At 47.0% G+C, this 12,234-nt stretch overlaps 1 protein-coding gene across 2 annotated transcripts in view; it reads right to left on the reverse strand.

Annotated features, from left to right (window-relative positions):
- Positions 1 to 12,234, reverse strand: part of PTBP2 (polypyrimidine tract binding protein 2) — a 212,911-nt gene that overhangs the window by 8,803 nt on the left and 191,874 nt on the right. For both annotated transcript variants that reach the window (XM_086954720.1, XM_086954715.1), the window contains exon 13: positions 8,372 to 8,449. In XM_086954720.1, coding sequence (XP_086810846.1) covers positions 8,372 to 8,449 — 78 coding nt within the window. The remainder of the gene's footprint in view (positions 1 to 8,371; positions 8,450 to 12,234) is intronic.

Here is a 12,234-nt window from a genome sequence, read left to right on the forward strand (position 1 = left end):
GACTGAGCTGGAGAGAAACGATGCTCCGGGTCCCGCGTCTTGTCAGCAGACGTAGAGAAGGCAAAGAACGACGATGCTTCTTCGCCTTCTTGTGTGGTGGTGGCTCAGAGACTGGTCCCAAGACCTTCCTCTCGACCGGGACCTCGAACGTTGCGGAGCAGACGGCTGGGCCTACAAGAGCTGTTGAGACCGCTCCAGCAAAGACTTAAGATTCATGGCCAGGCAGTCGGAGCAAAACTTTGTGTCGTGGGTGCGCTCCAGGCACCAGAGGCACACGAGCTTCGGATCCATGACGGACATCAATTTGTGACCGGAATCACAAGGCTTAAAGCCGGTCCGGCAATGGGACATCCATCATGCTACCAGGGGTTGAAGACTCAAAAGCTGTCAACAAAAGTGGGTACGCTCTCTCCGAACCTGCACTGGCTGGAGTGGAAAAAGAAAGCACCGAGGTCAGCGCATATGGGTGTCATCTAAGTAGACACCATGACATCATCCTGGCGACCAAGACGACGGAGCCGACCGAAGCCAAATACTGACGCGCAGGGGTAGTGCTACAGGAAAAATTCTTTCAATCCAGTCTGATGCCTGGGGGTAATTCTAAGGTAAGGAATCTATAAGGAGTAGTTTCTGTCCTGTAACTCCAGTTCTGTAGTAGGGGTATCTCTGTTATAGTCATAATCTAGTAAATAGTCCCGCCCATGTGCGTGGACCCCGGCAATCAAAAATAATCTCTTAAGTTGTCAAAATAATGCAGAAAACTGCAAAGACACTTAAGAGAGAATTTAAAGACAAATAATGCAGCCTATATCCACAGGCTACACTGTCCAGTACTTCAACTAGAAATTCCACCAAAAAAAACCACCACACACAGCACAGCCTGCCAGTTTCTACCATAAAGAAACTTGCCTCCCCCAGTCAAAGACTCTGGAATGATAGAGAGGAAAGTAGGGACAGACAAGCCCCATAGGCTGCCATTATGTGGCTTAAATAGGATACTGTGCCTTTAAGAGAACTTTCCAGAACTTCTCCCAGTATCCCAGAATGCATAACAGGTCCCTCTACTTTCAGTTCTTTTTGAAGGCGAAGCACGCCAGACCTGTCGCATTCTTTACATGATGAAAAATCTCCACCGGGGAGGAGGGCGGGCGCTTATGACTAACAGAGATACCCCTACTACAGAACTGGAGTTACAGGACAGAAACTACTCCTTCTGTAGTAGGGGATCTCTGTGTATAGTCATAATCTAGTGAATAGAATGACAAGCCCATCCCCACACCAAAGCGGCGGTGAAGAATAATACATAACGCCACTACTGTGCGAACAAATTCTGCAGCGAAGCCTGCCCAACCTGAGCGTCTGCCCTGGCGTCAGTGTCCAGGCAGTAATGCTTAGCAAAGGTATGAACCGACTTCCAAGTGGCTGCCTTGCAGATTTCAGCAATCGGCACGTTACGGAGCAGAGCCGTCGTGGCAGCTTTGCCCCTGGTGGAATGAGCCTTAGGCTTACCTCCTAAGGTCTTATTAGCCTTCTGATAACACAATTGTATGCAGGACACAATCCACCTAGAGATGGACTGCCTAGAGGTCGCAAGACCCGTCCTGACCGATCCATAATTGATAAACAACTGGTTAGACCTACGAATATCTTTGGTTTTATCCAGATAAAATTTCAACACCCTCCTAACATCCAGGGAATGGAGAGACCTCTCCGCTGGGGACGAAGGGTTCTGAAAAAACATAGGAAAAGTTATAGTCTGGTTGACATGAAAATCAGAAATAACCTTGGGAAGAAATTTAGGGTGAGTACGCATAACAACTTTAGCAGCATGAAATACAGTATAAGGTTCATTACAACACAACGCCTGAATTTCACTCACCCTGCGGGCCGATGTAATGGCCACGAGGAACGCCGCCTTCCAGGACAGGTGCTGCAACGAAGCCTTATGAATAGGTTCAAAAGGCTCCTTCATCAATCTGGACAGCACCACATTCAATTCCCATGAAGGCGAGGGAAGCCTGACAGGAGGGATTACTTTCTTCAATCCTTCCAGAAAATCTTTGATCACGGGGATCTGGAAAAAGGAAGTCTGTGAAGGGCATTTCCTGTAGGCAGTCAGTGCAGCCAGATGAACCTTAATGGAATGCACATTAAGGCCAGACTGCGCCAAATGTAAAAGGTAAGGAAGGATAACATCTTCCTTGCAGGTCGTAGGATCATGGTTCTTAGACTGGCACCAGATACAAAACCTCTTCCACTTGTAAGCATATGAAGTCCGAGTGGAAGGTCTCTTAGACTCCTTCAGTATGTCCATGCAATCATCGGGCAGATTCAGATGGCCATATTGCACTATCTCAGGAGCCATGCCGCCAAACTCAAAGACGAGAGGTTGGGGTGTAACATCCGTCCCCCGAACTTCGTGAGAAGGTCCGGGCTGCACGGCAACCGAATGTGAGGAAGGAGAGACCGGTGAAGTAGGTCCGTGAACCACCACTGCCTGGGCCACTCCGGGGCGATGAGTATCATCCGAGCTCTGGACCGGGCCAGCTTGATGAGCACCGCCGGAATCAGGGGAATGGGAGGAAAGGCGTACAGAAAGCTGTTCGTCCAGTTGATCCATAACGCATTCCCCAGCGTCCCTTGCTGGAAGTACCTGGAGGCGAAGTCTCTGCACTTGCTGTTTTCGGCGGTGGCGAACAAGTCTACGTCTGGAGTTCCCCACCTTGCGAAAACTTCTCCTAGTACTTCGTCGTTTATGACCCATTCGGGGTTTTCCTGAACCAGTCTGCTCAGTGCGTCTGCCTGAACATTCTGCACACCTGGTAGATGGGTGGCCGTTATCGTCAGTCCTCTGGCTAGGAGCCAGTGCCAGATCGCCTGCGCCTCCTGTGACAGAGTGCGTGATCTCGAGCCCCCCTGCTTGTTGAGGTGATACATCGTGGTGGTATTGTCCGTCTGTACAAGCAGAGAGTTGGTCTGGAAGGACGGAAGAAAGGCCTTTAGCGCCAAGTGAACAGCCCTGAGTTCCAGGAAATTGATGTGATACGTGGCCTCCATCGGTGACCACGTGCCTTGAATCTGTAGAGTCCCGGAGTGCGCTCCCCATCCCAGAAGAGACGCATCCGTCACGACAGTCTGCGTGGGAATGTCCTTGTGAAAGGGAACCCCTCTGAGGAGATTCTCCACCGAACACCACCACTTCAGAGACTGAAGAGCATGCAGCGACAGTCGAATCTTGTCGTCCCGAGATCCTTTCCTCTGATCCCACTGGTCCTCCAAGCACTCCTGCAGTGGTCTCATGTGCAGCCGTGCGTGTGGCGTCAGGAAGATACAAGAGGCCATCGATCCCAGTAGAGAAGACACCGTCTTCACTGTTGTAGATGGAGTCGTCATAAGAGCCTGAGCCTTCCGAAGGAGTGAAAATTGTCGCTCTTCCGAAGGAGACACGCTTGCTGACAGCGTATCGATGGAGGCTCCCAAGTACTGTATGCATTGGACCGGAGTCGGGACAGACTTGGCCATGTTGATGTGCAGCCCCAGCTTGTTCAAGAGAACGCACGTCTTCTGGAAGTGTGCTCGCGCTTCCGAGAAGGAGGATGCCTTGATCAACCAATCGTCCAAGTACGGGTAGACGAACACCTTGTTCTTCCTCAGGTGTGCTGCTACCACCGCCATGCACTTCGAGAACGTTCTCGGCACAGACTTCAGTCCGAATGGGAGTACTGTGTATTGATAGTGATTGGTGCCGACTTGGAACCGCAGGAACTTCCTGCGTTTGTGTGCAATGGGCACATGGAAGTAAGCATCCTGTAGGTCTATAGCGCAAAGCCAGTCTCCCTGTTGCAACTGAGGGTAAATCTGATGCAACTACAGCATGGGAAACTTTTCTCTGCGAATCCATCTGTTTGCCTGTCGCAAATCCAGAATGGGCCTGAACTCGTTCTTGTCCTTTTGCGAACCAGAAAGAACCGGGAGTACAGACCTCTTCCTCTCTGAGACAGAGGTAAGTCTTCTATCGCCCTTTTCCTCAACAGGATATCCGCTTCTGCCTGAAGCTCGGGCAGCTGAAACTGCGAGCTGACCGGGGGAATTGCTGGAGGAGGGCTGGTGAACCGAAGACTGTATCCATTGCAAACAATATTCAGCACCCACTTGTCCTGAGTAATTTTTCTCCACTCTGCCAGAAAAAATTGAATGCTTCCCCCTACCGGAGTGGGTAACAGATCCGGGGGAAGTAGGTTCCTAGGGCCTAGACCCAGCCTGGCCCTTGGGCGCTGGGGCCGATTGCTGGCCACCTCTGCCCTTCTGGCGCTTCTGGAATGGCTTACGGAACTGGTGTTGCTGTTGCGATTGCCCCGCAGCCTGTCCCTGTCCTCGGCCTTGCCCGCCGAACCGCCGTTGGAAAGGGCGGTACTGCTTCTTGGTCTCTTTAGGCTTCTCTAGGCCCACAGCAGTTAGCGTCTCGGCCTCCGCCTTCATGCGGGTCATCTCATCGTCCGCCTGCTTCCCGAAGAAGGTCTCACCGGAGAACGGTAGATTGGCTACCCTCTGCTGTGCGTCCGGTTTCAGGGACGTAAGCCGGAGCCATGCGTGGCGCCGTTGGTTGATCCCGTGGCAAAATCCGTGAGCAGCCAACAGGGAAGAGTCCGCTGCCGCGCTGATAATCTGGTTGGCCACCAGCATCCCCTCACTCAGTACTTCCATGAAGTCTTTACGCTTCTCCCGGGGTAAATGCTCCGCAAATCGCTAGAGGGAGTCCCAGAGGGCGCGGTCGTATCGGCCCAACAGTGCCGTGGCACTCGCAGCTTTCATGGAGGTAGCGGAAGTGCCACAGACTTTCCTCCCCGCCAAATCCATCCACCTTGACTCCTTATCCGGAGGAACCGTAGAGGAAGGAGTGGTAGCATGCTGCTTGCGGGCCGCCGTCACAATGACAGAGTCAGGAGGAGGTTCCGTTCTCAAAAAGGCCGGGCCATAGCCGGTTCTTCCAGGCCCGGGACCAGAGGCAGGAGTGGACGAGACAGGTGTTTTTGATGTAAAGTCTCAAAAATGACTGACGTTTTCGGAGTAGGCACCGTCAGGGATATGCCCAACTTCGCAGCGCCCCTTAAAAGGACGTCATGGAACGCCACCAGGTCATCCTTCGGGGACACTCTCGTGTCCAGTGACCCCGATAGGGTAGGAGAATAGTCCCTGGTCCCAGAGGACCTCGTGTGTGAGCGAGATTCGCGCCTCCTATGGCGGTGTCTCGACCTCGTGGATGATCTGCGTCGCGATCTCTCCTTCCTCCCAGAGCGAGAGCGAGACATGCCTGCTCGTGGCCGCTCCTTCGGCTTTCGTGGAGGGGTCTTCCTCGGTTCCTCAGGGGGTTTCGGGGTCCCCTTAGGAGGAACAGGCAGGGACGGCAGGGAAGTGGACCTCGGAGAAGGAACCTTCGGCTGCGGGGTGGGCCCATGCGGAGGGACCGGAGGCGGAGGAGGGTCTCCTGAAGGCAGTTGAGGTTTGGGTGGAGGGTCCTCCTTAGGAACAGGAGGAGGAGTCGGAGTCCTGGGCCGAGATGGTGTGTACACCTCTGAGTACACCGAGCCCGGTGACCCTTTAGGCGAAGGGTGCGGAGAGCCAGCCCCATCAGCAGGTGACCGCTTCCTCTTGCGTCCTCCACTTGAAGCAGCGTGACTTCTGGGACTAGAATCCCTCTTGCGCCGTTTTGGAGAGGCTGACCGACTCCTAGACGCTGACCGCTGTCTGCTGGACGCAGAGCGACGCTTTTCCGGCGTCGAACGACGCTTCCTCGACTCCGGCGTCGATCGCCGTCTCCTCGGCGTCGACCCTCTTTTCCTCGGCGTCGAACGTCGACTCCTCGACGTCGACCTCTTCTTCCGCGACGCCATACGCCGCCTTCTCGACGTCGAGCGTTCCGTCTTAGACGACGAACGTCGCCGTCCTCTCAATGCTCTCGACGTCGAGGAGCCCCTCGATGTCGACCGGTGCCTCAACGCGGCGAGCGTCGATGCTGGTCACTACGCCTCCGGCGTCGTTAGGAAGACCTCGACGAAGACTATGACGTCGACGGTGGCTTCGACGGCGACTTCTCCATGATCTTCGACGTCGAGCCGTCACGCCGTCTCGACCCAGAGAGCACACCGCCGTCATCCCTCTCGACGTCGTCGTCGATGCAATCGACGTCGACGGAGACCGAGACCGTTTGCTGGACTTCCTGCCTCCGGGGAGCCCCCCAGAGGCCTCAGCAGGGGCAGAAGGAGCCTTCCCAGCCTGCCCAGACCCACCTGCAGTCTGCAGACGCCTCTCCTCAAGGCCAGAAAGCCTGATCTTCATCCTGTCCCTCAGAGTCCGAGCAGTAAACTGCTGGCAGATGGTACAATCCTCAGGGACATGATCTTCAGGGAGGCACACGATGCAGACATCATGGGGATAACTCTTGGCCTTCTTCCTCCCACATGCTGGGCACTTATCAAAAAGGCCAGGCATTTTAGAGCCCTAAAACGCCTAATACAGCACAGAAAACGGAGAAGAGAACACCAAGAAGTAAACTGCAACACTTTTAGAATTCAAAAGTGTCAAAAAAATCCAATAAACCCTTGAAAAAGAAAGAGCTCAATGCCAGGGTCCTGTAAGCAGGAGCCGGAAAAAAGAACTGAAAGTAGAGGGACCTGCTATGCATTCTGGGATACTGGGAGAAGTTCTGGAAAGTTCTCTTAAAGGCACAGTATCCTATTTAAGCCACATAATGGCAGCCTATGGGGCTTGTCTGTCCCTACCTTCCTCTCTATCATTCCAGAGTCTTTGACTGGGGGAGGCAAGTTTCTTTATGGTAGAAACTGGCAGGCTGTGCGGTGTTTTTTTTTGGTGGAATTTCTAGTTGAAGTACTGGACAGTGTAGCCTGTGGATATAGGCTGCATTATTGGTCTTTAAATTCTCTCTTAAGTGTCTTTGCAGTTTTCTGCATTATTTTGACAACTTAAGAGATTATTTTTGATTGCCGGGGTCCACGCACATGGGCGGGACTATTCACTAGATTATGACTATACACAGAGATCCCCTACTACAGAACTAATGGTCTCTTTCAGGTAGTCTAGTTTGCAAGTGGGACTGTTTCGCCATGACTAATAGAGAGAAGTAGGGCTCAAAGTCACAGAGGGCAAAAACACCTGTCCTGAAAGCGCAAATTAACATTTCTGAACCTGATGGCAGAACAGAGGAGTATGTGCCCGTGTGCACTGTTGAACAACGGAGGAGTCACTCCACATCTAGTGACTGAGTTGCTTTGAAGAAAAGCAACCTCTAATGTTTGAGCCCATGACTTGATGGCAGGAGTACGCAAAGCATGTGTATCTAAAGATGCTATTAATGTACACACAGGTGTGAATAGAAGTGTATTTTAAAAGAGTGTTCAGGCAAAGTCATCTACAGTTTTAAATACCCTCAATGCTTACTAGATATAACATAGCAAAGTCTTAATGTGGAGCATAGGTGAGGATAACTAGGTACAACTAAGAACCAAAGGTGAAATCAGAATATCCTTTCTAGGCAAGCAGAAGCAGTCTAAAACATGATTACTCAATATTAATTTCCCATCAGTTTTCCAACGTTCTTTTAAAAAATGCAATAATGTTGGCCAGTCATCAGCATATTTTCAAAGAGCTTACGGTAATAAGCTTCCTTCTCCGGCTGACATTTAAAAAAATAAAATGAACAAGCATTGGCAATGCCAATAGATAGGACTTTAAAGGAAAATTGCATGGTCACGTGAAGCATTACCAGTAAATAGCATGGGAATAGATGTGCGCCCTCCTCCCAACCTGTGCTGCTGCCAGAGAAAAACTAAATAAATTATCTATTTGACTAAGACACTAATAGCATTCCATTGTCATGTGAGTGCCCCTGAAAGTTTGAGCTGAAGCAGCTGTTAACAAAAATTGAGGAAGCACACAACTTATGCCCAATCAAAACATACACCTGGCTCCCAACATGTTGGAGGAGCCAAAGTCCCTCTATAGAGATGCTGACACATTGGAGACAGCTGTGCTGTAAAGCCAGACCATCAAAAAGAGTGTGGCCAAAGGGCGGGCGCCAAGCGGTTTTGTAGGCTAAAGTCATAATTCGCAAAGTCTCATGACACGCAAAACGTTTTTCTGAGAAGAGGTGCAGTGTGAACACTCAAGATATTTTATATAGCACTTTGCATCAGAACTGCTCTTTTTTTAACAGTGTGTTTGATTTCAACGTAATACACATGATTGTGTTTTTTCCTGTTGTGGTAAGCGTTCCAGAGCAACATTTTTAACAATCTCTTCTTCTTAGAAGCTATGAAGTCAAAGTATCTGTAAAGAGGTTGAAAAACATGCTTACTGGAAAAATTTAAATGCTTTCACAGTGCCGCCGGTGTTTGTAAAAAGTGTACGCAAGTCTTCTTCAGATACTGTAGTGCTGTAAAAAAGAAAAACATTAAGTTAAACACATGAACACATGGAAAACCTAATTGGATCAGTCATACTAACAGTATACAAAGTCATTTTTAAGCCAGAGCACAAAACCAAACCATTTTAAGTAACCAATATATTTTGAGACTAACCATTCCGAAGATGCAGCTTGCAAATATTTGAAAATTAGGTTCTCTTTAATCAAAAGCAAAATTCGAATAAGGAAAAACTAGTTACAAAGATGGGCCTCCATTTTCTTCTCCGAATACTCATGAATTCTTCTCAAGTGGATGTAACTGAATCCTTAACACTGCCATTGTATGCACTTCATCCAATTTGACCTTGTTTTGGGATAGAGCTTACACATGTGGCCGATACACTGTTCATGCTTCAGCTTTCAAACACAATTTTAGGTTTAGCCTAGAGACAGCATGCTGCCTCGCAAACCTTGTGTATTAAAAACAATCTTAAATATTATTGCATACAAATGAACATGCATAGAGCTGTTTTAAGTGAATTCTTATCCATGGGTCTATTAAATTCATTAACATTTTGCTCCTGCCCATCACAACATACAACATTGGGTCAAAACCCTATAGCTATCAGTTCGCATGCGCTGAGAGTAATGGGATTTTCCATTACAGTACATGCACATATACCTAAAAAGTGTTCCTTAGTGCCAGGGGCTGGTCACCCAACACTTTACTTTCCACTGCCATTTTTATCCATTCAACGTTTATTTCTTTGGTCATCCTTGTGTCTTTAAACTGTGCCTCCAGACAACAGAAATTCAAAGCCAATAGTATATTTACTTTTAGCCAGAAGGAACCTTGTTACTTAACTGTAATAATAGTTTGAATCGTTTGACCAGTTTAAGCCAGATCCTCTTATAGATGCACATGCTGCGCACTATTCCATCATTTAGTGGTTGGATCCAGAATATAATGTTTTTCCTTATAAACCCACAATGCCCCGATATGTGACCAGCATATTATACTAGGTTTGCTCTTTTAACCAACTCATGCCCCAGTGAGGGTCACATGAGACTAGGTAAATAACAGTTAACTGTTGCACCCAGCCTCAAGCTGCACAACTGCACAGGTATGAGTCGGCGAGTTAAACAACAAGAATCCAAGAAATCCATCATAATTCAATATTTGACAATAATTTCAGAGTTCCCAATGAGGCAACATGTCAAATTTTAGATGCTGAAGAAATGTCTAGCCAGGCTTTTTTCTGAAGCATGTTAGAATTCACATCTCACCCTGGGTATCCATGCAAATGTTCACCCAATGCATTTTGGACAATAGGCCTTTCATCAGGGGTAGCTGTAGTGTGAAACAAGCCATCATCAATCTTCAATGATTTCATGTCAATCAACAAAAATAAATTAACCATACACACCTCATCCGTGAAGTAAATACATAAAACTCATCAAAAATCAAACCAGCAAGGACAACAGAACCTGTACTCAGTTTGAACTAAGGAATTCAGAAATAAACCAGGACAAAAAAAATGTTTAGCGCAAAATGTGTTCGTGTCATATTTCCCATGCAAAAACAGTGTGCATGAAACCAGTCCTGAAAAACCAATAAAGATTAAAAAATAGACTTATAATGCAACAGGTATATCATCTAAATCTCCAGTCTCTAAACACTGTAACCGGATATGGGATTACTACTTCTGAAAACCAAGACGTTGCGCGCTAAGGAAGATAATTATAATTAAACCTATTGTGTGCTCCAGGTGAAACCAATTATTTTAAAACGTAATGTAAAGTTAAAACAAAACATGTGAGCACAAGCCTTGCCACACAGTAAACATAAAATAAATCAAAACATTCAAACATATAGTGCATTACATACTCGCTTAAATACTTACACGGCAATAACCAAAATACAGAATTAAATAAAAATATTCTGTGGCTATATGAAAGTAAAAGTTTCTCAAAAATACAGTCAGGCAATAACAATTAAAACAGTGGTAGTGAAAAATACAAATCAAAAGTAGGCAATGATTAACTCGTGTAATTCTATTAAAAAGTTGACCTTGACATAACAAGAAACAGTTCTGTGTGGATGAATTGCTCGGTTTTTTACATTAACCCTTTTGCTGCGTCGAACGTTCAGCACCCAGTGCTGAACGTTCGAATAACGAGCGCTGGCCCGTCGGCCAACGGTCGTGCGCAGCACTGGCAAGGTAGTGCTCGTGATGACCGTTGGCCGACGGCAGCGCTTAAGGGGTTAAAGGAAGATGGCTACCACTGAAACTTAGTGCAACCCATTGTTCCTAAGTGGCCTCCGAGATGGTATTTTACGAGTTTAATCAAATCATTGTTCAGGGGGCAGACAATTGCAGGGACAGCAATATAAAACATCTAAGCAAATAGACTGCTTGTATACTTTAGGTAAAAAATAAAAAAAACATTTAGTTTGCACTGTGAAACTCTTCTACATTCAAATGGTGTGCATTACATGGCATTAAACCTCTGTTTAAGAATGTTTGAAGAGTGAATAGTGACAATCATATGATGTAATACTATCTGACCCACTTGAGCCTCTTTTTGAGACTGAGTATGTTAACAGTGCTTTGCGAAAGTAGCTTTTGAAGACCACGTGGCTGCTGTACATATTGTGAAGTGAAGGTTACCAATGAACACCAAAGCAGCTTCTTTTTTTCCGAGTTAACGAGCTTTAGGTTTTCTCAACTCATTGTTCGTTAAAGCATAGCATATTTGGATAGTTTGTACCATCAATACTTATCTACTACCTTTTCTTACTGGATTAAGGAAGACTGAGCAAAACATGTGCAAAAGAAAAACCTCTGAATGCCTCAAACACTGCAGCTATGCCTCTAGCTTTGCAGTATCAACTTGGAGAAAGTGTAGTTTGACAGGATGGGTGAGCCGGACACATTTTTTACAAAGAAAATAATTCCGATTGTCATTTGGCTTGAAATTATTTCTATAATTCTTAATGAAATCCTAGAGATTCTAGGAATAGATCTGGGCAGCTGAAGGCAAATATATACGTTCAATTGATCAAATATTTCAGGTTAGCAGCAGTAGCCATTGCAAGGACCTTGTGCCATCAAGCCATGCCAAAATGGTAAGTGGAAAAATCTTACTCCTGTTCTAAGCATCCATGTGGCATTACAAGCCAGTCCGGATCGTGGATTTTCAATAAATCTGACAGGCAACTCAGTTATTGCGCCTTTTGAACGAAAGGTACAGCTTAAAGGAGTTTATTTTATGACTAGTAAGCTGTACACCCTTGCATGTTCAAAGGAGAAACAAAAGCAACAGCGCCGTATTTCAAAGTGGGACTGCTGTCCTTTTTCACTTTGGTGCAGTTATGATGCTAAGGGATTTAACTGGGAAAAAATAAAAATCATTAGTCTGCATGGATCTTTGATATGTTACAAGAATAATTTGCTTAGTTTGAATTATCTCTGCCTTCAACAGTTTAATCATTAAGCTGGCAGCATGTGCTTGGCTTGTCACACCTCCCCCTACCTAGAAAGTGGTGATAATACATAGCAATAGGTCGCCTATCCGAGGCTCTCCCAGAACAATAGGAATCCTACTCTTAAACCCCACTCCTGTTTGATAGACGTCAGCCAAAAACAGAATGCACCTTTTAAAGGGCCTGCTAAAAATAGTAATAGCCATCACTACTTAGTAATTACAGAAAATCCTAGCCAGGTTTCTCACCACCACCTTGGAAAGTTGGAATAGTTTTGTGGGAAGTCAAAGGCATGCTGTGATTAATGCAATGCTCATCAGCACGCAGT

The sequence above is a fragment of the Lissotriton vulgaris genome, chromosome 1_1 (assembly GCF_964263255.1).
Source record: "Lissotriton vulgaris chromosome 1_1, aLisVul1.2, whole genome shotgun sequence".
NCBI classification, from domain to species: Eukaryota; Metazoa; Chordata; class Amphibia; order Caudata; family Salamandridae; genus Lissotriton; species Lissotriton vulgaris.